The sequence below is a fragment of the Hyla sarda genome, chromosome 6, assembly GCF_029499605.1.
Source record: "Hyla sarda isolate aHylSar1 chromosome 6, aHylSar1.hap1, whole genome shotgun sequence".
NCBI classification, from domain to species: Eukaryota; Metazoa; Chordata; class Amphibia; order Anura; family Hylidae; genus Hyla; species Hyla sarda.
The window spans coordinates 72,380,631-72,407,697 of record NC_079194.1 but is presented as its reverse complement, the minus strand read 5'-3'; the positions used below and the strand labels follow the sequence as shown (position 1 = coordinate 72,407,697).

The 27,067-nt window shown below is 42.4% G+C and overlaps 2 protein-coding genes across 2 annotated transcripts in view; both read left to right on the top strand.

The window, feature by feature from the left end:
- RAC2 (Rac family small GTPase 2) overlaps positions 1–6,534 on the top strand; it is a 110,346-nt gene extending 103,812 nt beyond the window's left edge. The window contains exon 7 of the mRNA XM_056524123.1: positions 6,378–6,534. The gene's annotated coding sequence lies outside the window, so the exon portion shown is untranslated. The remainder of the gene's footprint in view (positions 1–6,377) is intronic.
- A 137-nt stretch (positions 6,535–6,671) lies between these two features.
- On the top strand, positions 6,672–25,574 carry SSTR3 (somatostatin receptor 3). Its single transcript, XM_056524122.1, has 2 exons — positions 6,672–7,667; positions 22,576–25,574. The coding sequence occupies exon 2, from the start codon at positions 23,047–23,049 to the stop codon at positions 24,253–24,255; it is 1,209 nt and encodes a 402-aa protein (XP_056380097.1). The 5' UTR covers positions 6,672–7,667; positions 22,576–23,046; the 3' UTR covers positions 24,256–25,574.
- Positions 25,575–27,067: the final 1,493 nt, after the last annotated feature.

The following is a 27,067-nucleotide window of genomic DNA, read 5'->3' as shown; positions in this document are numbered from 1 at the left end:
TGCCAGATTTGCAGCCTGTAAGGAATTGTTTACCCTAAGAGGAGAAACATTGGCCTCTACCTCATGGTTTTGTTTTTTGTCCTAAATGATCCCTGCAATCATACTTTGTTGTGTACTAACTTCCTAAACTTTGTTGCAGACCAAATACAACCCCAGCCCCCATTTTGACACATGGAGGCCGCACCTCACAAGTTACAGTACTTAAAGAGGCTTTCCCATCTTTAACATAGTTTAACTTGTAAAGCATGCCAAGATAAATATTTAGCAAATACAATTATGTAGCAAATTTGCATCCTTCTTCTGACATTCCTGCTTCTTTCCTCCTTTTGTTGACAGCTCACTGCCAAGGTTGCAGACCACCGCTCCACATATACATATATATTTGTTAGAGATTAGCGAAACAAGTCCAGTGAACCGGGTCTTGCTCAGCTCGAGCAAGCCTGGCATCAGGGCTATTATTAGCAGAAGGGATGAGGAAAACATGACATTCTGCCACCTAAATGATTGGAGGAAGTACTAGGGACACATTGGTAAAGTCAAGGTAGTGCTTCTAGCAGCAAGATAACATGACCCAAGGTTTTTCAATTATTGCTTGCAGTATGTGACATGCAGCTTCCAGGCCAACCATAGAGGTGGGTTTAAGAGGCTTATAAAACCCTATGCACTGCGGGCATCATCTTGGAAAGAAAGATGTGCAGACAGTGCACAGAAACTACTGATCCCAGAAAATCTTCACAAATCCAATAGAAAGCAAGCTGGGCATGACGTCGATCAATGGGCTGACCTCAAACAGTGATCTGTCACCAGCATTACTGTGTCCAGTTGGTGCACTACAGATCCCAGCAGTGTCACAGCAGAACACTGCTATCACATTACAATACAAAGCAAGCTAAGCAAAGCATTATGCTGACCTGTATAATAACATAGATACACACAGGCCCAGATGTATCAAACTGTGTCACAGAAATAAAAGAGTGATTTTCCCATAACAGCCAATCACAGCTTGGTTGTCATAGGAAAATCACTCCACTTTTTCTCTCACACAGTTTGATAAATCTGGGCCACATAGTTTATAGTAAACTAAAGTAAATGTGTAATATGCCTAGTTATGTTTGTTTTCTGGGTTTAATCAAACATATAGTATTTCTACCTGGGTTTTACATAAATATGCATTACACATTGAGAAAGAAAGTTGACTGGCAGTTTCTCTGCCATTTGACTTGGTAATTGCCAAATCACCCCAAAACATAACAAGAACCTCCAAATGTTTTTAATAAAAAAATAAAAAAAAATGTCTCTGCAGGTCTCTGCCGGTCGCAGTAGCAGCTCTTTCGGCACTGGGCACTGAGCACCACCCATTTGCCCAGGCCTAGTACAGTTAGCAGAAGCAACCCGATGTCTTATGGTAATAGTAGCATCAGCATCAGCAAGGAAAAGTTGTCACTATCTTCCAGGGTGTTGTGTGGTCTCAGGAAATAAAGAAGTCCTGTGTGGACTAGGTGACTCATTCTCGGTCATCTCAGGAGGAGGAAAAGTCTGGCAATATGACATTCAGCACGCTGTCAGTAAATTCCTTATCATTTAGCATTAGTCATAAGGAGGAGTAATGTGAGGCTAGTCAGTCTTTGGAATGTGTTGCCTTTGGTCAATGCTCCACTTCCTCGGAGAGCACTACCCCTGTAAGAGGCATGAGCAGCAGCAACGGAATCTTCACATTGGAATGCATGATGACAACGTTTTTACATCCAGTATTCCACCTTGACATGAATCATCACCAAAGGGATGTACACTTTCTCTGAAAAGCACCTAAGCCCAGATCCCATGGATTTGTTGGCCAGAACTTGCCTAGTTTGCGATGGGTGTTCTGTTTTTTTCACCCTCTATTGTAGCATCAGAGAGAGTGTTCAGCACAGCAGGCAGCCTCACCCTAAGTGAACAAGATTTTCTGCCAGCAATGTGGAAAAACTCATGTTTCAATCAGGCAGGGATCAGTGAGGAATTTAAAACTTATATGCCAGGTGCCACTGATTAGACAATACCACCACCCCTGCTGTCTGCTGGCAACTACAACTCCTACCACTTTACCACTGCCTACTGTCCTGTCCACTGGATACTACACCTCCCACCAGTCCACCAGTGCCTGCTGTCCACTGGTTACTAAAACTCCCACAAGTCCAACACTGCTTGCTGTCCTGTCTGCTGGCTGCTACAACTTCCAATAGTCCACAACTGCATGCTGTTTGCTGACTACTACAACTTCCACCAGTCCCCCACTGTCAGCTGTTTGCTGGGTTCTATAACTTCCAGCAGTCCACTGCTGTCTGCTGGATACTACAACTCCCACCAGTCTACCACTGCCTGCTGTCCACTGGACACTACAACTCCCACTAGTCCACCACTGCCTGCTGTCTGCAGGCTACTACAACTACAACCAATCCATTGCAGCCTGTTGTCTGCTGGCACAACTAGCACCTATCCACCATCACCTGTGTTGCTGCTTCTTCCAGCCAGGCCTATACCTACACAACCCATGATCCCCCAAAAAAGGACAATATTTGGCTTTTCATACAAAAAAAAGGACACCAATCCTGTTGCAACTCCCAAATGTGTGGCTGCTCAGAGGGGCAGATTGCCAATGCGAGCAGGCCAGGGGGCAGCTGGAGGCACACTATGGGTCGGGCAACCAGCGGATCTGCAGCGTAAAATACGCTGCAGATCCGTTACGTGTGACCTTACCCTAAAACTTGAATATTCCTAGGTGACGCTGGAAGGGTTACACGCGTGTTTTGAGGCTTATTTGATTCCCAGTTCACAAAGTTGTTGTTTTTTTTGCAAAAATATAAAACTTGATGGGAAAAGGATCTACTACAAGATACAATTGGACACTTTCAGAGACCTTGTGGAGTCCATGCCTCTGTTGGTCAGAGCTGCTTTGGATGAGAACTATATTATATTTCTGGTTTGAGTCGAGGCCGCTCTTAAAAAGGAAGAAGGTCCTCCATGTAAAATTTTTCCACTGGGGCCACCAGTAATACATATCCATGTAAATAACTGTTGTACTTTTTATGTAAGATCTCTAGAATGACTAGATATACTACATGGACCAATATCTAATGCCGTCAGAGCAATTCATGTCCCTCTCAGAAGAATTGAAGTATTACATGATACCTCTTGATGTCAAGAGGCCTTCTGTGTATTGAATGGACACATCATATACTCCAGAACACGAGATACTGTAAGAAGTGACTCTACATTACATAAGGAATTTAAGATGGAACTGGATGGAATTCTCACTCCTATAGGGACTGCAGCAGTTACATTATAGAACTGCAAAGCAAGCAATGTCCTTATATGATGTATTTCTTGGAATCCTTCTCTTTGGAGTGATTCAATAACAACCCCAGTCAAAGGCTCCACGTCAATGTGTCTATCAATGTGTTGCTCACAGAGACTGTCATGATGTGATGATAGACAACATGCTGTCATAGCCTGTCCACAATGTAATGCACTTCATCCACCATCTCTACAGAGGCGGAAAAGTGAAGTTGTATTCATCCTGAAACCAAATAAATTGTTCTCTAATACAGTGTCTTCCAACCAGTGTGCCTCCAGCTGTGCCTGCAGCTGTTTTTCAACTGTTTTTACGCAATGTAATACATTGCACCCACTAGTTGTCTCTACCCTGAAACCTCATGATGCAATTGATATACTCTAATACAGTGTTTTCCAACCAGGGTGCCTCCAGCTGTCGCAAAACTACAGCTCCCAGCATGCCCGGACAGCCAAAGGCTTAGAGTTAGGGCTGGCCCTACAATGGGTCCCCCTGGGTCCATTGGAGCCAGGCGGCAGCTTCACAGGGGCGGCAAATTGCCACCCCGAGAAGATTTTTTAATTCTTTGCGACCCATGATGGACCTAGTCCGTCATGGTGCTACTCAGGGTGTATGGAGCGGGCTCCTGACTCGAGCCTGCTCCATACCTGGTGACCCCCAGTTGTTTTCAATAGCTGGGGGCTGCCGCTAATAGCCAGCATGCAGCGGTCGCCACAGTTGGCTAATGACCCTTTAAATCGCCATTGTCAGCTTTGACAGACTAAAGGGAGATTTAAAGGAGAACTGTGGTGCAAAAACTTAAAAAAAAAAACTTTAACTCACCTTCCTACGTTCCCCTGTTGAGCCTATATCAGTGCCCCGTTCCTCCGGTGCTAGTCTGCTTCCTGGGCTTGAATCGTCACACTGCGCTTAGTGTTTCACCGGCCGCAGCGTTGTCCCGCCTCAGCAGGTAATGGGCTGAGTGCACTGTCATGTAAGTAGCTCGGGCCCCGCCTTCTTCCTGCTGAGCGCACTGTCATGTAAGTAGCTTGGGCCCTGCCTTCTTCCTGCTGAGCGCAGTATGAGTCACTGAATCCAAGAAGCAGGAAGCAGACCAGCACTGGAGGACAGGGACACCGATATCGGTGCAACAGTTAAACAGTTAAACAGTTTGTTAGTTTTTTTAGTTTTTGCAGCCCAGGGAAAGTGAAAAGTGTTGCGCCACAGTTCTCCTTTAAACTATCCCTAGTGGTCTAGTGGGGGTGGTTTGCGATCCACTGTGAAGGTAGCCAGAGGGCTTACCTCTCCTTCAGTCCCAGTCCTGGCTCTGCATTTGATAGAGCGTAACTGCACCAGGCTCTACCAAATGATTGCAGAACACACAGATCAATAAGGTTCTATGGAACTTCATTGATCTGTATGAGGAATCTACTGATTCCTCCTAAAAGTCCCCTAAGGGACCAATAAAGTGTTAAAGGAAAAAAAGTTTAATAAGGGTTTAAAATAAAAAATAAAAATACACATTAACCCCTTCCATATTAAAAGTTCAAGTCACCCCCGTTACTCATTTTCCATATAAAAAACATGTAAACATAATAAAAATAAACATGTTAGGTATTGCTGCATGCGTAATTGTCCAAACTATTAAAATATAACATAATTAATCCTGTTCGCTAAATGGCATGAAAGTTAATATATATATATATATATATATATATACACAAAACCACAGAATTGCATTTTTTTATCATGTCCTCCTGATATGCAATGGCAAAGTATATATATATATATATATATATATATATATATATATATATATATACACTTATTTATTTTTTGGGTGGGGGCAGCAATTTACTCCTGGGCCCAGGCAGCACAATGTGCTAAAAGTTGTAGTTTTGCAACAGTACACAATGAAATGCATTGTACCCACCAACTCTACAGATGCAAAAAAGTGAATTTGTCTTCATCCTGAAATCTAATAATGCAATTTCTATTCTTCTTTAATAAAGTGTTTCCCAACCAGTGAGCCTCCAGCTGTTGCAAAACTACAACTGTACAGCTGTTGGATGTCCAGGCATGCTGGGAGCTGTAGTTTTCCAATAATACACAATGTAATGCACTGTACCCAAGTGAAGTAAGTGAAGTTGTCTCCATCCTGAAACCTCATGATGCAGTTGATATTCTCTAATACCATGCTTCCCAACCAGTGAGCCTCCAGCTGTTGCAAGACTACAACTGTACAGCTGTTGGCTGTCTAGGCATGCTGGGAGCTGTAGTTTTCCAACAGTACACAGTGTAATGCACTGTACCCAAGTGAAGTAAGTGAAGTTGTCTCCATCCTGAAACCTCATGATGCAGTTGATATTCTCTAATACCGTGTTTTCCAACCAGTGTGCCTCCAGCTGTTGCAAAACTAAAACCCCCAGCATGCTGGGAGTTGTAGTTTTGCAACAGTACACAATGTAATGCATTGCACCCACCACTACAGATGCAAAGAAGTGATGTTGTCTCCATCCAGAAACCTAATTATGATACAATTTCTATTCTCTAATACAGTGTCCCCCCCCCCAAAAAAAAAGTGCCTCCAGCTGTTGCAAAACTATAAATCCCAGCATGCCCGGACCGCTGTCCTTTATGTAACAGTACACAATGTAATGCATTGCACCCTCCAGCTCTACAGATGTAAAGAAGCGAAGTTGTCTTCATCCTGAAACCTCATCATGCTGGGAGTTGTAGTTTTGCAACAGCTGGAGGCGCACTGGTTTAAAAACCCTGCTCTAATCTATCAATCAGACTATAATTTAATCCCAATTGTTGGTTGTTTCCTATCTATCTCTATGTGTTTATTTATTTATTTTTTTTATACCTTCCTTTCTCTTATTATTCAGATATGCAGCCCTTGCTATCAAAATGCTAATGATTCAGGAATGACTGCCTGTCACCGGCATCGTTCCCCATGTGACATAAGATACAGAGGGCACAGCGTCTACCGTACGCAGCCCCTGCTGCTCATATGGCTTCAGCCGCGCTGTTTCCCTAATTGTCTTTCTTTTGTTTTGCACAGGATTGCAGAAAAAGGAATCCCCAGCTCGTATGTGAAGACGATGACGTAGTCCCTTACGCCAAACACTTCTGTTTGCTTGGCCTCCCTATTGCCTGTGACCCCCACCCACCCTTCCTAAACACAGACGTGGTCCTTGCTTCTGTCCAACACATTGTCCTATATTATTAAGGGCTTTTCTTCTACAGTCGATCCCCTCAAACCTTTCCCCAAATTAGTTTTCCTGTATGTTAAGAATTGAAATAATACGTCTTATAGGATTTGCTTTATAGTATATACCTGTACATGAGACGCCTTAGAGTGAAGACTTTATTTGACTTTAAGGGGTCTAATAAAGTCGGCTGACGTTATTCCGTTCACATTCGTATTATTTCGCTCGCCGGACCGTGAGATGAGGAGGGAACAGTATATGTGATGATATGTCTGCAGTCCACCGGGATGTCTGACGTGACTGTGTAGAATGCGGGTGCATCGGTATGTGACTGTTCAGCGCGCAAGGGTTAGCAGAGGAGAGGGGATGAATGGGGTACGACGGATGCATGCGGAAAAATGAATGAGGCAGAGAATGAGTGCGAGGAATGACGCAGTAAAAAGGAGGGGGGGGGGAGGTCACAGTATGACTCTCATTAACCCATTGTTTGCCACTTAATGAGACACTCTGAAACAGGCAAATCGGAGAGAGTCTCTAGCACTTAAAGGGTGGCAGATATGGGATCCTGCTTTCACCAAATAGTCTTTTTTTTCGTTGCAGGGATGAGCACCGCTTGCAAAGATTGTGTCTTATAAATGAAGGCAATAAATGCTACAATGTGCAGAAAATAAATTAAATAAAAGGGGGAAAGGTTCTCTATAGCATTCTTGATTATTTTTGTCCAATTTCTTTATTTCCTTTTAAAATTCTGTCTTTTGCTCTGTCCATCCCTCTCTCCCCTTATGTATTTATAGCTCTCTCTCTCCCTCACTCCCACTCACTCCCCCCTCTCTCCACCTTCTCAGCCCCTGATTGGTTTGCAACCTGTATGCCACTGACAGACAAATTCTTGATACGGAGAGATAGAGACAGATGGATAGGGAGACTGAACAGGTTAAAAGAGAGGGGGGCAAAAAGGAGTAGGGATTGTAAGAGAGAAAAAAGAAGCAGCAAGCACCTGAGATCCGCACTTGTACCTGGGAGACTGACTTGTCGAAGTCGTCCTGAGCTGCAAGCAACACCTAGATCTGCTCTACCTATAGAGACGTACAACTGGCTGCTGGTCTCTAGTCCCATACAAAGAGGCTTGAGTGCTAGAACAGGTAGGTATGTACCTGTTAAGCAGACATCAGCCTGCACTGGGGGATATAAACCTAAGAGATTTACCTGTCTGCCAAGGAAACACCTGAGATCGATGTAACTATGCATGTTTCTGCGAAGAACTCTATTCTGCACGGAATCTCCTTACCATGAATGATATGCATATATATATATGTGTCAGACTATTATTGTTTATGCTGTTTTACACAGTGCATCTGCATGGAAAAGTCGAGGGCGAGCTATCTTTGTCCTTCTGTTCTTATTAACTTGTATTAACGCATTTCATTGTTTTCCGAGACACAACAAACGGCATCACACCCTTTATTTCTGTCATTCGCTTATAGCATTAAACTACCTGTTAAGTGAATGTGTTTATTGGGAAGTTAATATCTGCCCCTGTCTGTTGTCACCTTCATGTCTGTGCAGAATAGACTTTGCCTCTCTACTTAGACCGGTATGGACAGTGTGTAATGACTGTGTATAGGCTTTGTATGATTGATGAAGTTGTACATGAACCTCATTACATCGCCCTCCATTGTATTTCAAGGGTACGTTGTGTGTTACTTTGTTCCTTCACCTACACTGCTCAGGGTTTCTGCGTCACCCAGTACTCTCTTAGTCACTGTCCTTGATTTTTCTTTACAGTGTATATTGTTCTTTTTTGTGTCTTTATCTTTTCCCCTATGACATTATGTACTGTACGTATTTGCTTATGTCAATTCATAGGACAATGTTGATCATTCTCTTCTTCTCTACGTCTCTATACAAGGACATAAGGTCCTCAAATCTACAAGAGTTAATGCAAGTCAGGAAGTTCATTATCAGTGTCCGGTCACACAGTGGCACAGAGAATAGGACATAGCAATTCATGTCAAGTTACTGATAAAGATTAAAAAGAAAAAAAGAAAATGTATGGATATATGTATATAATGTATTAACCCTTCCAGTATCACAATATACCAATATGACTTATAACCTGTACTCTGGAAACTAGACTTCGTAGAAAAAACTGCAAAAAAAATGTTTTGAAGTATAGAATTAAAATAAATAGTTTAGCATCAATGGGGCCTGAGTTTTACGAGATGGATTGTGGATGGACATAGAAAAGTATAAGACATTTACTTCTTTCAAATTATACGAACCAAGTGCCCATTTATTATACTTGCACTACTGGATTAAAGGATTTTCACCATTGTGCTTTGTACTAGAGAGTGTGTGGTATGTTTTTTGAAAATATTATATCACTGTTGCCTTAATATAAAAGGCAAAAACACTGACTTTAAACCCCTCACATATGGGAGTATTTAAAAGAAAGGGAGGAGGGGGGGGGGGTATTCATCTGGAAATTTTAGAAATTTGTGATGTAAAACAATCCCAGTTTATATCTAAAAAAAAAAACCTAGAAGGAAAAGAATTCCATTATGACATTTTCAAGTCTGATCATGAAAATCCCAGCTTAAAATACAGTCCTTGATATGGTCATAGTTGGCAGCCAGACCCTCTATAAAAGCTATTATTTGAGAATACTACTCTCTCTTTTTAATAATTTACCATTGAAATTCACAACGCCATCATATAATTACTAAGATCATTTCTATAGCAACCAACATAACCCAAGAAGATGGCCATTTTTGTGAAAAAGTTTGGCCCATGGAGCTGTCACATGTCATTTAGTGAACGGCCAGATTATTTTTTGTTAACCCATCCTTGACATGTTCACATAAAATGTTTTATTCACTCTACACGTAAGTCATAGATGACTCCAAGACCCAGATTTATCATTCTGCCTGAAACCAAAACAACCCATAACAACCAATCACAACTCAGCTTTCATAGCTTAATGATCTCTGGTAAAATGAAAGCCGAGCTGTGATTGGTTGCAATGGGCAAAAACTGTTTTGGTTTTAGGGAGATTGATAAATATTGGATTTAAAATAAAAAATTTGCATGCAGTATGAAATATAAACACAAATCTGCATTAGAGTCTAAGACAAGTAACTGACTGGAGTACACCCTATTGGTCCTATTATTATGTAAGTATCATAGTTAAATTTACTAAAATAATCCAGGGGAAGGCACAAAAAAAGTCTTATGCAGATAGATACCAATTGGCTCCTACTAGGGGAAAATTTGGCAATCAGAATGAATTCTTGAATCAATGTCTAACCTCCAGAAATCTAATAACCATAGCTTGTAATGTTATATTTTTAATGGAAAGCTTGCAGGACCCTATTGGCCTTGTTCAAATCATTAACCATAACAACATCACGTGGCAGGGAGTTCCATAAGCTCATTGCTCTTACAGTTAAGAATCTCTATCTGTGATGATGGTGAAGCCTTCTTTTCTCTAGACGTAGAGGATGTCCCCTTGTCATGGTTACCGGCCACTAGAAAGATCTCTCTACTGTCCATTTCTATACAGTGGTCTTTCAAGTTACATCATTACTTGGTTTTGGGACAACCATTGTATGTTAACACCATTGTATATTGAGACCATAACTCTAAGGAAACGTGTTTGTTGGCTCTGAAACCCCAAAATGTTATCCAAAAATAGGAAAAAATTAGGATAAAAAAAAATAGATAACTAATACAGATAAAGGAAGTCCTTACATAGAAAAGTAAGAAAGATCTGCTGGGAGCTGTAATCAGTGTCTATGTAGAGGACAGGAGCTTCTTCAGGGTCCTGTACAGTACACACAGTGTCATAAAAAAATGTAAAATGGAGCCGCCTGCACCTGTTATCCAAAGGAGCAGCTAACCCTGGCACAGGTAAAGAGTAGTACAGAACATGTAGTACTTCCCTGTACTGTAGGGGGCGCTACCAGGCAGTCAGTCAGTGCATGCATTTCAGTAATACAGGTGTTTTACCAGTGAAATGCCCATTCTGATTGGTCGCTTCTTCCAGCCATTGACACGTTTCCCAGATCTGGACTTTCCATAGCATTGTATGTTGAGGTTTCAAGTTACAATGGTCCAGAAAAGTACTTGTATGCTGGAAATATTGTAACTTGAGAACATTGTAAGTTGAGGGACCACTGTATTTGTACGTTATGATCAGATCACCCGTAAGAAGTCTTTTTGCCAAACTAAAAAAAAACAAGTTTTATGATAACCTGTCTTGGTACTGTAATCCTCACATTGCCTTGTTTTCAGAGGCTCTAAACATCTGGCTGCTGCATCCCAACTCAACTGTCCTTAAGGGGTACCCCGGTGGAAAATCAATATATATTTTAAATCAACTGATGCTAAAAAGTTAAACAGATTTGTAAATGACTTCTATGTAAAAATATTTACCCTTCGAGTACTGTTTAGCAGCTGTATGCTACAGAAGAAATAATTTTCTTTTTGAATGTTTTTTTTTTTAATCTTGTCCACAGTGCTCTCTGCTGACACCTGATGCCCATATCAGGAACTGTCCAGACAAACCTATGCTGCTCTGGACAGTTCCTGACACTGACAGAGGTGTCAGCAGAGAGCATTGTGGACAAGCCAAAAAAGAAATTCAAAAAGAAAGAAATTCCTCTGAAGCATCCAGCTGCTAAAAAGTACTGGAAGGGTAAATATTTTTTAACAGAAGTAATTTACAAATCTTCTGGCACCAGTTGATTTATAAAAAAATTTCCACCGGAGTATCCCTTTAAGGATTTTGTTACTATCTTACTTGTTATAAAGTTATGGCAAAATTAAATCAACATGAGCTAGGACCCTAACCTATTCCTATAGCAAAAATATTATTAGAATTAACAGAGCACCACCACTAATTTCACAGAGCACCACCAATGTTAACTTCCTCGTATTTCTGTGGGATATGTAAGATAACAGAATAATATTAAATATTCCACCTAAAACATTTCTGTAACTAAAATATATATAAAAAAAATGTATTAGCTTGTAGGAGGAATTAAATAGGCACAGTACTTTCATCACATTATGCATAAATCATAGTACAAGTAAATGTAAGAAACTTAATGTAAAGTAATAATGCAATATATTTTATCAGAGAAAAGTGCTTCTTTATTTACTTATCCATTTCTTGCATCCCCCTGCCTCCCACTCAAATCTCTCTGCAAAAGAAGTCAAATCTGTCCAGTGACACATCAGCTCACTGAGGGATCAGATAACATAAAAGTCTACAAAAAGTCTTGATAATTTTACTTTACCCTATATTTCTCTAGAACTTTACTGAGGTTAACCCCTTAAGGATGCAGGGTTTTCCCATTTTTGCATTTTCATTTTTTCCTCATCACCTTCTAAAAATCATAACGTTTTCAAATTTGCACATAAAATTTCATATGATGGCTTATTTTTTGCGCCACCAATTCTACTTTGCAGTGAAATTAGTCATTTTACCCCAAAAATTCACGGTAAAATGGAAAAAAAATTCATTGTGCGACAAAATTGAAGAAAAAATTTAATTTTGTAATTTTGGGGGCTTCCGTTTCTATGCAGTGATCTCATTTTCTAACCCCTATAACTTTTTTATTTTTCCGCGTACGGGCCGGTGTGAGGACTAATTTTTTGCACCGTGTTATGAAGATTTTATCGGTACCATTTTTGTATTGATCAGACTTTTTGATCGCTTTTTATTCATTTTTTTAATGATATAAAATGTGACCAAAAATACGCTATTTTGGACTTTGGAATTTTTTTGCGCGTACGCCATTGACTGTGCGGTTTAATTAACAATATATTTTTATAGTTCAGACATTTTCACATGCGGCGATACCACATATGTTTATTTTTATTTACACAGTTTTTTTTTATGGGATACTTTTATTAGGGAAGGGGTTAAATGACCTTTGTTAACTTTTTTTTTTTCACTTTTTTTGCAGTGCTATAGCTCCCATAGGGGGCTATAACACTGCACACACTGATCTTTCACCCTGATCCCTGCAAAGCCATAGCTTTGCATGGATCAGCGAGAAAGGGTCTCGATTGCTCAAGCCTGTAGCTCAGGCTTGGAGCAATCAAACGCCGATCGGGCATGACGGAGCAAGGTAAGGGGGTCTCCACTCACGTCCTAGCTGATCGGGACATCGCAATTTTATTGCGATGTCCCGATCAGCCCTACTGAGCTGCCAGGAAGCGTTTACTTTCATTTTTAGACATGGCGATCAACTTTGCTATCAGCCCAGGGTCCCGGCTATCGTTAGCAGCCGGGACCGACCCGGTGTGATGCGGGGTAGCGGTGTGACCCCTTTTTAAACAACGGGACCGGGCGTAGGGTGTACATGTACGCCCTTCGTCCTGAAGGAGTTAAACATGCAATTCAACACCTACATAATAACAAAGGGCCAGGGCCAGATGGCGATTCTGGGAAGCTTTTTAAAGTCTTAGTTGATCAGATTTGGAATACCTTAGTCAAGTACTATAACCTGCCACTCCATTCCACAGATGTTCCCGACTTCTTTAAAAAAAACTCATAAAGTGTCACTCTATCCCTATCATCTGATATCATTAATAAATCAGCATATAAAACTGCATCGAAGATTTTTATGGGTTGGTTTCAGACAACATATATGGGAGTCCTAAATGTGTTTCTTCAGGAACTGCTCAGCGGTAACAAATATAAGAGTTCTCACTATCGTGGATAGGGTACAGCACCATTTGAAGGCAGGAATTTGCTTTGGTGCTTGACACTGGAAAAAAACATTTAAAGAGGTACTCTGCTGATCAGCGTTTGAGGGGATGGGGCGTGACATCAGGAGGGGGTGGGGCTATGAGGTCACAAGCTCCCGGCGCCAGCTCCAGCATTTGGAACAGTTTGTTCCAAATGCTGAGGAGCGGAGTACCCCTTTAATAATGTGCAAGAGAATAGTTTGGTATGGTGCTGCATAAATTGAGTATAACAGGACTTTTCTAGACCTTTTAAGGGAACCTTAAAGGGGAACTCCAGTGGAAACAAGTAGAAAACAAATGTTTTCAAATCAACTGGTGCCAGAAAGTTGAACAGATTTGTAAATTTATTCTAATAAAAAATCTTATATAGTACTTAATAATCATTCCAGTAGTTATTAACTGCTATATAAAACAGAGAAATGTGTGAATTTTTTTCTGTCTGACAACAGTGCTCTCTGCTGACCCCTCTGTCCATGTCAGGAACTGTCCAGATTAGAAGAAAATCCCCATAGAAAACCTCTGATGTTCTGGACAGTTCCTGACATAGACAGAGGTGTCAGCAGAGAGCACTGTTGTCAGACTAAAAAGAACTTCACAAATTTCTATGTAGCATACAGCAGCTGATAAGTACTAGAAGTGTTAAGATTTTTAAATAGAAGTCATTTACAAATCTTTTTAACTTTCTGGCACCAGTTGATCTAAAAAATATTTTTTTCCCACCGGAGTTCTCCTTTAAGAAAAACCTTCTTGAGCAAAATTGCATAACCAAGATACTCTATGACACTTTCCTCCTTCATAAGGGAACCAAGCAGGGGTATGCCTTGTCCCACCTCCTCTTTAACTTGACCCTAAAACCCCTTGCCTGTTATTTGGAGAATATGGATTTGTACTATTACTATTAATAAGAATAAGAAAGGGAAGAGAACATTGTTTGCAGATGAGGCTGTAATATTTAGGACTTCCATTTTGGAAATTATAAAGTTTATTCATTTTATAAACTGAATATAAACTGTAATGAGGAAAATGTAATATTCAGACCCAAACCCAAGTCTCACCTGCAAACCTTCTTGTCTATTCTCGCCTACTTTGGAACCATTTAAATCATCTGAAGAGTAAGGAGCTGGCATTCCCAAATTCCTGTAAGGTAGGGACAATTGATATTTTTAGATATGGAGGAATTCTTTAAATTGGTCAGTGTATTCACTTGGGTAAACACTGGCAGACACCTAGGGAGATTTTAGACAAACTCTCCTTGCATGGGACCCATTTATAGCAAATATCACAGGTTCTTTCTTTTTGTAGTAGTCATCTCTGTGGTCTCACTAAGAATTTCTAACTTGGCCCCACACCCCATAAGATATGTTTGTTAAGCCTTTTCATGGCCCTAAATGACATACATTTTCCAGATCCAAATGTTAACTTAATGGGAAATCACTCTAGAACAGTCATGGCGAACCTATGGCACAAGTGCCACAGTTAGCACGCCGAGCCCCCTGTGTGGGCACGCGGCCATAGTTCGCAAGGTGGGGCAAACCGGGACATTCCTGTGTCCTGAAAGATCTTTTCGTGACACAAGGATGTCCGGTTACCTTTCTGCGGCCCCGCGTTAAATTTAAACAATGCAGGGGCAGCCGGTAGGTAGCGCACGCAGGGATGTCAGTGACGTCCCATGCGTGCGCCCATAGGAACGGAGGAGCGGAGCATTATAGCATCGAGGAGGAGGGCATGGTAATTTACCAGCTACACTTCAGCTTTAATGCTCTGACCACCTCTCCTCCGGTCCCGGGACCTACTGCTATGACCTGTTGCCATAGCAGTAGATTGTGACCACTGCGGAGGACGGAGCACTGTGAGGCAGTACACAGACATACAGCCTCCAGCCATGCATTGTATATGGCTGAAGGCTGCATGTCTGTGGGAGAACTATACTGCACCTAATGTGGGGAAACTACAACCTAATGTGGGGGAACATACTGCCAACCTAATGTGGAGGAACATACTGCCAACATAATCTGGGGGAACTGCAACCTAATGGGGGGGGGACTGCAACCTAATGTGGGGGAACATACTGGCAACCTAATGTGGGGGAGCATACTGCCTACCTAATGTGGGGGAACAACAACCTAATGTGGAGGAACTACAACCTAATGTGAGGGAACTACAACCTAATGTGAGAGACTGCAACCTAATGTGGAGGATCTGCAACCTAATGTGGGGGGAACATACTGCCAACCTAATGTGGGGGAACTACAACCTAATGTGGGGGAACTATACTGCCAACCTAATGCGGGGGAACTATACTGACTACCTAATGTGAGACTTCATATATCTATAAAACAAAAGTAGAGCTCCTCATAGGGCAGTATGTTCTAAGCAGTGTAGATGTAGGTGGATGTAGGATACACAATTGTTTCAGTGGTCCTCTCACCTAGCACGGGTGTGTAAATGACACAACTACACAAGCGCGTAAAGGATAGTGGTGCAGCCTCCCGGTATCGGATCCAGCGAAAAGCAGACCGATCAGTAGCAGGATGTATGAGTAGAAGAAAAACCCGTTCCAAGGCGCGATCCACAAAGTCAGTCATATGGTGGTGATCAATAAAGTATTTATTTAGCCAGGGTGCAACGCGTTTCGGGGCATGGGATCCCCTTCGTCAGGCAAATAGGCATAACATCATGTACAACAGACTGGTTCATTTTAAATAGACCTATTTGGCGCCAAACTGATGTGGCTCCGCCCAGTGGGCGTGGCCTCAGTGGGCGGACCTACAGTGCCAAAAGCCAATAGCAGTAAAATAGTAATAAATACAAACATTAAAAGTCCTGGTCCGGGTGCGCGTGCGCTCTGATATCTACCCGCTGCGGGCAGGCGCATGTGCCGTACGCTACTTACACTCCGGCCGTCATCTATCTGTTATCCTTGGATCCTAGCGCATGCGCCGTAGGCTCGGCGGCGTGCGCCTTTTTCTTCCTTTAAAATTCAGTGTATATGTTTTATGCGGTAATGACTTTTAATGTTTGTATTTATTACTATTTTACTGCTATTGGCTTTTGGCGCTGTAGGTCCGCCCACTGAGGCCACGCCCACTGGACGGAGCCACATCGGTTTGGCGGCAAATAGGTCTATTTAAAATGAACCAGTCTGTTGTACATGATGTTATGCCTATTTGCCTGACGAAGGGGATCCCATGCCCCGAAATGCGTTGCACCCTGGCTAAATAAATACTTTATTGATCACCACCATATGACTGACTTTGTGGATCGTGCCTTGGAACCGGGTTTTTCTTCTACTCATACATCCTACCTAATGTGGGGGAACTACAACCTAATGTGGGGGAACATACTGCCTAACTAAGTTGTTTTTTTCAAACCTTAAACCTCAGTATTCTGATTTAATTGCTGTGCTGGCACTTTGGGGGGAAAAAGTTGGCGTGCATTACGGTTTGGGCACTCAGGCTCAAAAAGGTTCACCATTACTGCTCTAGAAGATTTGGAGATTAGGGACAAGTGCATGAAAGTTTGGGCTAAGGTGAAGGCCACTGTCACACACACACACACACAAAACGTCCCCAGCAGCCTGAAACATGCACACAATGTCCCCAGTAGTGATGTCGCAAACATAACATTTTCGGTTCGCGAGCGGCGAACGCGGACTTCCACATGAATTTTAAAACCCACAGGGACTCTTTCTGGCCACAATAGGGATTTAGAAGTTGTTTCAAGGGGACAAATACCTGGACTGTGGCATGCTGGAGGGGGATCCATGGCAAAACTCCCATGGAAAATGATGTAGTTGATGCAGAGTCTGGTTTTAATCCATAAAGGGCATAAATCACCTATTATTCCTAAATTCTTTGGAATAACGTGCTTTAGCCCCCTTTGGGCAGCACATAGAGCCCCCCTTTAGGCATCACGTAGTTAGATCCCCCCTTTAGGCAGCACATAGATTCCCCATATTAGGCAGTACATAGTTAGAGCCCCCCTTTAGGCAGCACATAGGTAGAGTCTCCCTTTAGGCAGCACATAGTTAGATCCCCACTTTAGGCATCACATAGTTAGATCCCCCCTTTAGGCAGCACATAGATTCCCCCATGTTAGGCAGCACATAGTTAGAGCCCCCCTTTAGGCAGCACATAGATTCCCCCATATTAGGCAGCACATAGTTAGAGTCTCCCTTTAGGCAGCACATAGAGCCCCCTTTAGGCAGCACATATTTAGATCCCCCTTTAGGCAGCACATAGATTCCCCCATATTAGGCAGCATATAGTTAGAGCCCCCCTTTAGGCAGCACTGGTTTTATTTCACAGCCAAAAAAGGTATACATATTTTTTTTTATTTGAACAACTGTCCCACCAAATGTGATTTGCACTAGTGTGACAATGAGCAAAAAAGGTTGCCAGCGGAGTTACCCTTTTAAGCAGAGGTCCCCAATCAGAGTGCCTCCAGCAGTTGCAAGACACACGAACTGAACTTATAGCCCTTTTAATACTGTAGTTAGTTGCTTGAAGGAAATTAAGTTTTACACCGGAGTACCCCTTTTAACCAGCGGTTCCCTCCCAACCAGGGTGCCTCCAGCTTTTGCAAGACACACGGACTGAACTTATAGCCCTTTTAATACTGTAGTTAGTTGCTTGAAGGAAATTAAGTTTTACACTGGAGTACCCCTTTTAACCAGCGGTCCCCTCCCAACCAGGGTGCCTCCTGCTGTTGCAAGACACACGGACTGAACTTATAGTCCTTTTAATACTGTAGTTAGTTGTTTGAAGGAACTTAAGTTTTACACTGGAGTACCCCTTTTAACCAGCGGTTCCCTCCCAACCAGGGTGCCTCCAGTTGTTGCAAGACAAACGGACTGATATTTGAGCCCTAAAAAGGGCTTTTTTGGGTGCTGTCCTTAAAGCAGATGTTAGACTAGTGCTTTAGGAGTAAAGTGGACCCTGAATACACCACATAGCAGCAACCTAGCTATCGCTTTCCCTATTACAGCAGGAGCAGCTTCTCGGTCCCTCCACTCTCTAAGCCTGCAGCATGCCAAATGAAGGTAAAATGGCATCCGTGCAGGAGGTAGGAGGGTCTGGAAGGGAGGGACTGCTGCTGATTGGCTGTAATGTGTCTGCTGACTCTGAATCACAGGGTCAAAGTTTACCGCAATGTTAAAGTATAGGGGGCAAATCGAACTTCACATATGTTCGCCCGCCGGCGAACAATTCACAACATCTCTAGTCCCCAGCAGCCTCACCCTCACACACACACACACACACACACAATGCCCCCAGCAGCCTCACACATGCACACAATGTACTTAACAGCCTCACCCTCAAACACACACACACACACACACACAATGCCCCCAGCAGCCTGAAACATGCACACAATGTCGCCAGCAGCCTCTCACTCACACACACACACACACATACACACACAGTGCCTCCAGCAGCCTCACACACACAGTGCCCCCAGCCACCCACGCACTCACGCCTTTAGCCTTCCACCCAAATGCCTCCAGCCACCCACCCACGTTGCTTCCAGCCTCCTAGCTCCATTGCCTTTATCCCCCCTGCCATAGCTTCCATTCACCCCTCAGCCACCCACTGCTTCCATTCACCCCTCAGCCACCCACTGCTTCCATTCACCCTGCAGCCACCCATCCACCCCTGCCACTGATTCCATTCACCCGCAGCCACCCAACCACCCACCCCTGCTTCCATTCACCCGCAGCCACCGAACCACCCACCCCTGCTTCCATTCAAACACCCCCTTGCTTCCATTCAAACCCCGCCCCTGTTTACATTCAAACCCCACCCCCGCTTCTGCCCCTGTTTTTATAATAAATCCTGCTTCCATTCACCCCCCCTGCTCCTGCCCCTGCTTCCCTACCGCTCCTGCCCCTCCTTCCATCCAGCCCCCTGCTTCCGTAAACCACCCAGCTTCCATTCACCCCACCGCTCATGCCCCTGATTTCATTCACCTCACCTCTCCTGCCCCTGCTTCCATTAACCCGACCGCTCCTGGCCCAGCTTCCATTCACCCCACCGCTCCTGCCTCTGCTTACATTCACCCCACCGCTCCTGCCTCTGCTTCCATTCACCCCATCACTCCTGCTTCCATTCACCCCACTGCTCATGCCTCTGCTTTTATTTACCTCACCGCTCCTGCCCCTGCTTCCATTCACCCCACTGCTCCTGCCCCTGTTTCCATTCACCCCACCGCTCCTGCCCCTGCTTCCATTCACCCCACCGCTCCTGCCCCTGCTTCCATTCCCCCCACTGTTCCTGCTTCCATTCACCCCACCACACCTGCTTCCATTCCCTCACGGCTCCGGCCCCTGCTTCCATTCACCCAATCGATTCTGCCCCTGCTTCCATTCACCCCACCGCTCCTGCTTCCATTCACCCCACCGCTCCTGCCTCTGCTTCCATTCCCCCCACCGCTCCTGCTTCCATTCACCCCACTGGCCCTTCCCCTGCTTCCACTTCCAATCGCTCCTGCTTCCATTCACCCGACCGCTCCAGCCTCTGCTTCCATTCACCCCACCTATTCTGCCCCTGCTTCCATTCACCCCACCGCTCCTGTCCTGCTTCCATTCATCCCCCTGTTTCTGCCCCTGCTTCCATTCAAACCCCCCTGCTTCTGACCCTGCTTTCATTCAACCCCCCCCCCCCCGTTTCTGCCCCGGCTTTCATTCAAACTCCCTTCATTTCTGCCTCGCTTTCATTCAACCCCCCCGTGCTTCTGCCCCTGCTTTCATTTAAACCCCCCTGCTTCTGCTCCTGCTTTCATTCAACCCCCCCTGCTTCTGCTCCTGCTTTCATTCCCCCCTGCTTCTGCCCCTGCTTTCATTCAAACACCCAGCTTCTGCCCTGCTTTCATTCAAACCGCCCCCCACTTCTGCCCCTGCTTTCATTCAAACCCCCCCTTCTTCTGCCCCTGCTTTCATTCAACCACCCCTGATTCTGTCTCTGTGTTCATTAAACCCCCCCTGCTTCCATTCAAACCCCCCTCTTTCATTAAACCCCCCATGCTTTCATTCAAATCCCCTGCTTTCATTCAACCCCCTTGCTTTCATTCAAACCTCCCGCTTTCATTCAACCTCCCCTGCTTTTGCCCCTGCTTTCGCCCCTGCTTTCCATCAAACCCCCTCCCTGCTTCTGTCTCTGCCCTGCTTACAATTTAATCCCCTTCCCTTGTGCCATTTTCCCCAACCCCTCACTTGTGTGCTGGAATGTGCTCTGTAAGGTACGCGGGATACCGGGGAAGCGCCGTCGCTGCAGTGACGTGGACGCTTCTCTGCCCGACAAAGGAACCTCTCTGACGGATGATGCTGACGCTGACCTCTCTCAACGCATGATGCTGACGCTTCCGCCAGTAGGGAAATTTACATTTCAAAAAATGTTCCCCTCTGGAGCCCGCAGCACCCCAGTTGGGAATCACTGTCATACACTGATCAATGCTATGCCATAGCATAGCATTGATCACTGTTATCGGTTCTCTGCTGCTCCAGCCTGGATCTCAGGCATGGAGCAATAGAATGCCGATTGGACAGTGAGGAGAAAGGTAAGGAGCCTCCCGCTGTCCTCTCAGATGTCCGGGATGCCGCAATTTCACCGCCCACTGAGCTAACTGCCAACTGTTTTGGTTGCCGCAATCAACTTTGATCGCACCATCTAAAGAGTCAATACCAGACATCCGCACGATTGGCAATGTCCGGTATTAGCCGCGGGTCCTGGTGGCTGATAGCAACCGCTACCTGCCAGGTATGAAGCGTGCTCAGCTCCTGAGCACGCTTCACATATCGGGAGCCGGTCACGGACGTAAAAATTTACATCCATGGTCATTTAGGGGTAAAAAGTAATATGAGGAAGTATGACTTTACTGAGAGAGTAGTGGATGCATGGAATAGCCTTCCTGCATAAGTGGTCACTGCAAATACAGTAAAGGAATTTAAGCATGCATGGGATAAGCATAAGGCTATCCTTCATATAAGACAGGGCCAGGGACTATTCATAGTATTCAGAATATTTGGCAGCCATGATGGATCAAATAATTTTTCTCTGCCAACACATTGTATGTAATATATATTTATTAAAATTCATTAGATTTTAAAAAACACAACATAAAAAGATTATAAGATAATAAGTCGCATCAGCAGAGAAATAGATAGGTAGCATGTCAGAGGTTATGCTATAGACAAATTAATTTGATTATATTCACATAAAATGAGTACAAAGTGGAAATATCAATATGCGTAAACACAAAGTACAGTGAACAACATACGTAGATTTTTAGGTACTAGTCATTTTAGAGCTTTTTTCAGTTTCAAACAATAAACACGCTGATGTTTTTTTTATCTGGGGTCAGGTGGGTGTGAATAAGGCTGATGGGTGTAAATCAGGCTCAGGGAGGTGTGAATTTCAGGCTGAGGGGGAGTAAAATGGGCTCTGCACTCTGCGCTGATGAGGCATGAATCAGGCTCATTCCTGTGGAGCCTAGGATTTACACCCCTTTTTGGAATAAAGTTCACACCCACCTTACCCCATATTCAAACATTTAAGAAAGACAACATTTTGAAACAAAAACATTTTTTCTTAAAGGACTAGTACATGAAAATCTATGTTGTTTCCTGTACTTTGTATTTATGCAGATTGATTTTCATTTCATACTCCTTTTATATGTCAGGTAAAGGCAGTGTATTCCAGCTCACCCCTGCATATGCGCCCGGACTGGACTTGGACACGTAACACACAAAAGAAGAGAATGTCCAGCGCCAACTCGTAGAACAGTAACGTTTTTATTAAGAAAATACAGTTGCCATGGGAAACAACAAGGACTCAAGTAACACGATGCGTTTTGGCCTGTAGGGCCTTAGTCATCCTTTTATATGTATATTCCCATAAAAATGTGTCTCTAGACTAATCCCTGAGACACTACTATTTATTCCTTTGTTGACATGACATTATGTTGTCTTTTTTGTTTTTTAAAAGTCATGTGCCTGAAAATGATGCAGTGAGCCCATAGTGATCTGGGTAAACATGATATATGCCAATTAAATCTCTTAATCTCTTGCCAAAGGGCTCCCATACACCTGGAGAAGGCTTCGATCACACAGGTTAAACATACCAATGTGAAATGTTGGACTTATACTGGGTACTATATTTCACCAGATTTATTTTATTTTTTTATTTATTCATCAGAAATCTGGCAAGTTATTAGCATGGAATTGGAATTTAGAATTAGTACTTAAATAATAATAACAATAATATATTATTATTATTTTTTTTTTTTTTGTCACAGCCCAGATTTTCCAGCGAAAGTTGTGCCTGGCAAAGAGGCAGCAATAGAAAAGTTACCTGACTGAAGAGACTACCTTCAAACAAGAAATACTCCTGACAGATATAGCTTACCAGGTGGTTTACTAAACGTTTAACCATAAAGTAAATGAAAGTCACCAAATGCATCATTATGTACGAGATATAAGAGTAAGCTCTATCTACCTAATAAAATTAAGAGACGCCAAAGCCCAACCAAAGAGAAATATACTTGACTATATAAAATACATCTAAAGAAGATAAGTAAAACAAGTACCAAAAGCCTTTTCTAAATTCTTAATGCCTTTACATTATCATTTTCCTATTTATAAAATATGAGGTGGCAACTTGCATCAACATATGTAAATACTTCTCAAAGAGTTGGAGAGATATTAAAGTGCCCATAAGGTGCCAAAAGGAACTCTTAATAGAAACATGTTCTGATCTCCCTGCAAATATGACTCCAACATCTCCTACAAGCTTCTTTTCAATTTCTTATGCTGACATTAATACAACGCTGTATGCCAATGTCTCTTCTACACCAAATAGAGCTCCTGGTTTACTTATCCCTTTAGTCTACCTAGTTGTATGTGCGGTTGGGTTGTGGGGTAACACCCTGGTGATATACCTGGCATGGAGAAGCCCTGCTGGACCAAATTCAGTAACTGCTCTTTATATCTTAAATTTGGCTTTGGCTGATGATCTTTTTATGTTGGGCCTTCCTTTTCTGGCTGCCCAAAATGCCCTATCTTACTGGCCCTTTGGCTCACCTGTTTGTACAATAGTAATGACACTGGATTCTGTAAATCAATTTACAAGCATTTTTTGCCTAACTGTGCTGAGCATAGACAGATACTTAGCTGTTGTTCGACCTATACAGTCAGCAAAATGGAGAAGACCCAAAGTAGCAAAATGTATCAATGTCACCGTATGGATTCTCTCCTTTTTGGTTGTACTCCCAGTAGTTTTGTTTGCTGGCGTTCCAAAAGATTCAGGTATGTGTTATATTGCTTGGCCTGAGCCAGAGAAAGCATGGAGGACTGGCTTTATCCTGTACACTACTGCACTTGGATTTTTCTGCCCATTGCTTGTCATCTGTATTTGTCACATACTTATTGTGGCCCAGCTAAGATCATCTGGTAATCGAGTTAGAGTGGCTCCAGCTCGGCGCCAGGGACCTGAACGTAAAGTTACCAAGATGGTTGCCCTTGCAGTAACTGCCTTCATACTATGTTGGTTACCATTTTATGCTTTAAACATCATCAACCTCCTATGGCCTCTACCTGAAGATCCTAGGCTTGCCGGACTTTTCTCTTTTGTTGTAGCTCTTTCATATGCTAACAGCTGTCTGAATCCCATTATTTATGCCCTACTTGCTCGTCCATTCCAGCGGGGCTTGAGACGTGTTCTCTGTAGGACCTCCATGAGGGTAGCAGATGCAGTTCTGAATGGAAGTGATAACAGGGCAAAAGTGGAAGTGACTAGAGTTACTGGTTTCTCTGAAGAAAGAAAAAGTCCAAAAGTGATTGGGGTGGCTGAGAATGGGCAGATAGCCGCAGTTGAAGAATCACTGCAGCAAGATGCTGGCCCTTCTTCGCAAAATACTATATCGGAGGAACTAGGCACTTCTGAAAAAGAAAATATGTTGGGCATTTGTTATTTGTGAATGTCCACTCTCTGGCCAACCAATATTTCTTGGAGTCTGAAGTGGTAAAAAGCTATTCCAAATCCTTCAAATATGACATGACCTAATGTAAAAGCTACAATCTCTTGGGACTTTATCTTTTCGAAACAGTTCATTTGAAATCATAACTTCAGAAAGAATCTTACGCATTATAAATAAGTAATTGTATCAGCAAAATGTTGGAACATTCAATTTGGGATTAATTTCCAAAGTTTATTTTTAAATTTCAAACTGGTCTTTGCAAACCATCTTGAAACATAATCCCATTTTATCGTATTCTTAAGTATTTGACGGAACGTTCAAGCATTTGAGATGAAGGGATGAAAGGAATCAGAAGCCTGCAAAAAGAAAAGATTATGCTTATAAATTTCTGACAGCGAATAACATTTTTAGCGAGTCTTAGATTGTTACCTCTGCGGGACAGAGATGTAAAAGAGCCAAAGAACTTTCGCATAAAATCCCATACCATTGTGTTATAGTCTATCTACAACAAACATTGTAACATTTCTACTTGGAGAAGCTACAAACAGAGATCAATGTTGCCGAAATGTGACTTTTTCTGTATTTAATGCTGCATTTATAAAAGGTAATGAGCAAGTAAAAAATAAAAAAATAATAATACTAATAATATGTTTTGAATCTGTGCTACAGCAAAAGCCTGTTTATTAGCAGAAAGCACCAGCTCTATTCACACTCTACCCCCTCTCATGTTCTTTTATCTTGTGTTTTTTTTCCACTTACTGCCAGTAGAATATTCTACATAATGAAATCCACTTTAAAAAAGAAACAAAAAGTTGTCATAATTAAAAAAAAGTTTGCCAAGCAATGACATGAATGCATTTTTCTCACATTGATAGAAAGGAGATGGAAAGATCGATAATTATTTTGCACTTGTCAAAAAAATATTTGGCCTCCATTTTTATCCACCCAGAACACATGGCCGAAATCTATGAGTTAGCTGCAAAACAGGAAAGAATTTCTGTGGCGCATAAACGCAATCTGTCAATATAAGGACCCATGACATTTCTCTTTGGCCTAAGCAGTCAGTGTTTTCCTTGTGCCTGGAAAAGTAAATATGGTTTCTAAAGCCGGACAAATAGTTTATTGTGTTCTAATCTGATTTCACTAATTATGAGAATACGTTCTGTGGACAAGTGGAGGAGAGTTTATTAAAATCTCCTGGTTTGTTGAGATCTTATTGAATGCAGCTGACCATCAATGCATTAAGTATGCAAATATTGAAAGAGGCAATTCAGAGGACAAGGACAGAAGTTAAAGGGAGATGGCAAAATTAATTGACCACTATAGGGTTTGCAGTGAATCAGTAATATGTGTTTTGAAGAATCTCTAGAAGGTAGCATTGAGTTGCTCAAAAACTTGAAGATTTTAATTAGTTTGCATCTCCATGAAAGAATTGCCTCCTTTTCCTGATCCTTTCCTTAACAGCTAGGTGTCTAGGTGTCTACCACTCCACTGTAAAATTGATGGTCAGGCTGATGTGTGTGTCTGTGTGTGTATATGTGTATATATACACACACACACACATACGCACATACACACACACATATATATATATATATATATATATATATATATATATATATATATAGTAGTAGAAGAAGAACAGCACAACCAATGGAAGAAAAATATCGTAGGGGGGTGCACGCAGCTCCTGGATCCTTGGTTAGGGGATCATCTTTCAAACAGAAGAAAAAGTCTTGTCCACAGCACCAAAATTCATGAAAAAAATGTGTGTTTTATTCCATAAAAGGTGTCAATACAACAGCAACGTTTCAGTCAGCTCAACCTCATGCTTGAGAAAGGTCAGGTTGAGCTGACTGAAACGTCGCTGTTGTATTGACACCTTTTATGGAATAAAACACACATTTTTTTCATGAATTTTAGTGCTGTGGACAAGACTTTTTCTTCTATATATATATATATATATATATATAGCAGCAAAGAAGATAGTCCGGCACAAGACTGTAGTATGCAGGTAAAAACTCAGAACTTTATTTCAGCATAACGCAGTACACAGAAGCCTGACGCGTTTCGCACCGAAGTGCTTAGTCGTAGGTAACAAATAACCACAATGAACGTCTTAAAATACACAAGATAGCGGTCACATGACCACACACATCATAATAAAATCGTTCTCATACAAAACATGGAGCTGGAGTATCGGATTGGGAAACACCAATTTTTTGGAACAAGTTCACACCTGGATGCGCCCAAAACATTTGTTGTTACAATAGAATTATTCTAAAAAACAGTGTAAACATTTACATCATAGATTCATAACTTATTTTGAGAAAAGCCAGGTAAAAGCACTCATCTGCAAGAACAGTAACTAGAGTATCATATTTTTCGTTTTTTATTTGTTATTATTTTTTTATTATTATTTGTTTATTTTTGATTACTAGTATGTATATGTATCATTCTCAGTTATGTTGGTAGTACATTTAAATATGACTATCTATTTGGGGTTTAAGGGCAGGTGAGAGCTAAGTCTAGTCTTTTATTTAAACCGAGGGGATGCCTCGTACCAAGGAGGAATATCCAATATGCCTCCCTGTTATAAAGTTTATTCCTAAGGTCTCCTCCCCTCGGACCCAAAATAACCTTTTCTACCCCAGATACCCGTAGACCCGTCACATCTCCTCCGTGTGCCTCCCTAAAATGACGGGATAACATCGACATACCTGTGATATTGCTTTTAGCATCAGAGACATGTTTTCTAAACCTCATTTTTAGAGAATTGCTAGAACAACCTACATACTGTATCTTGCAGATG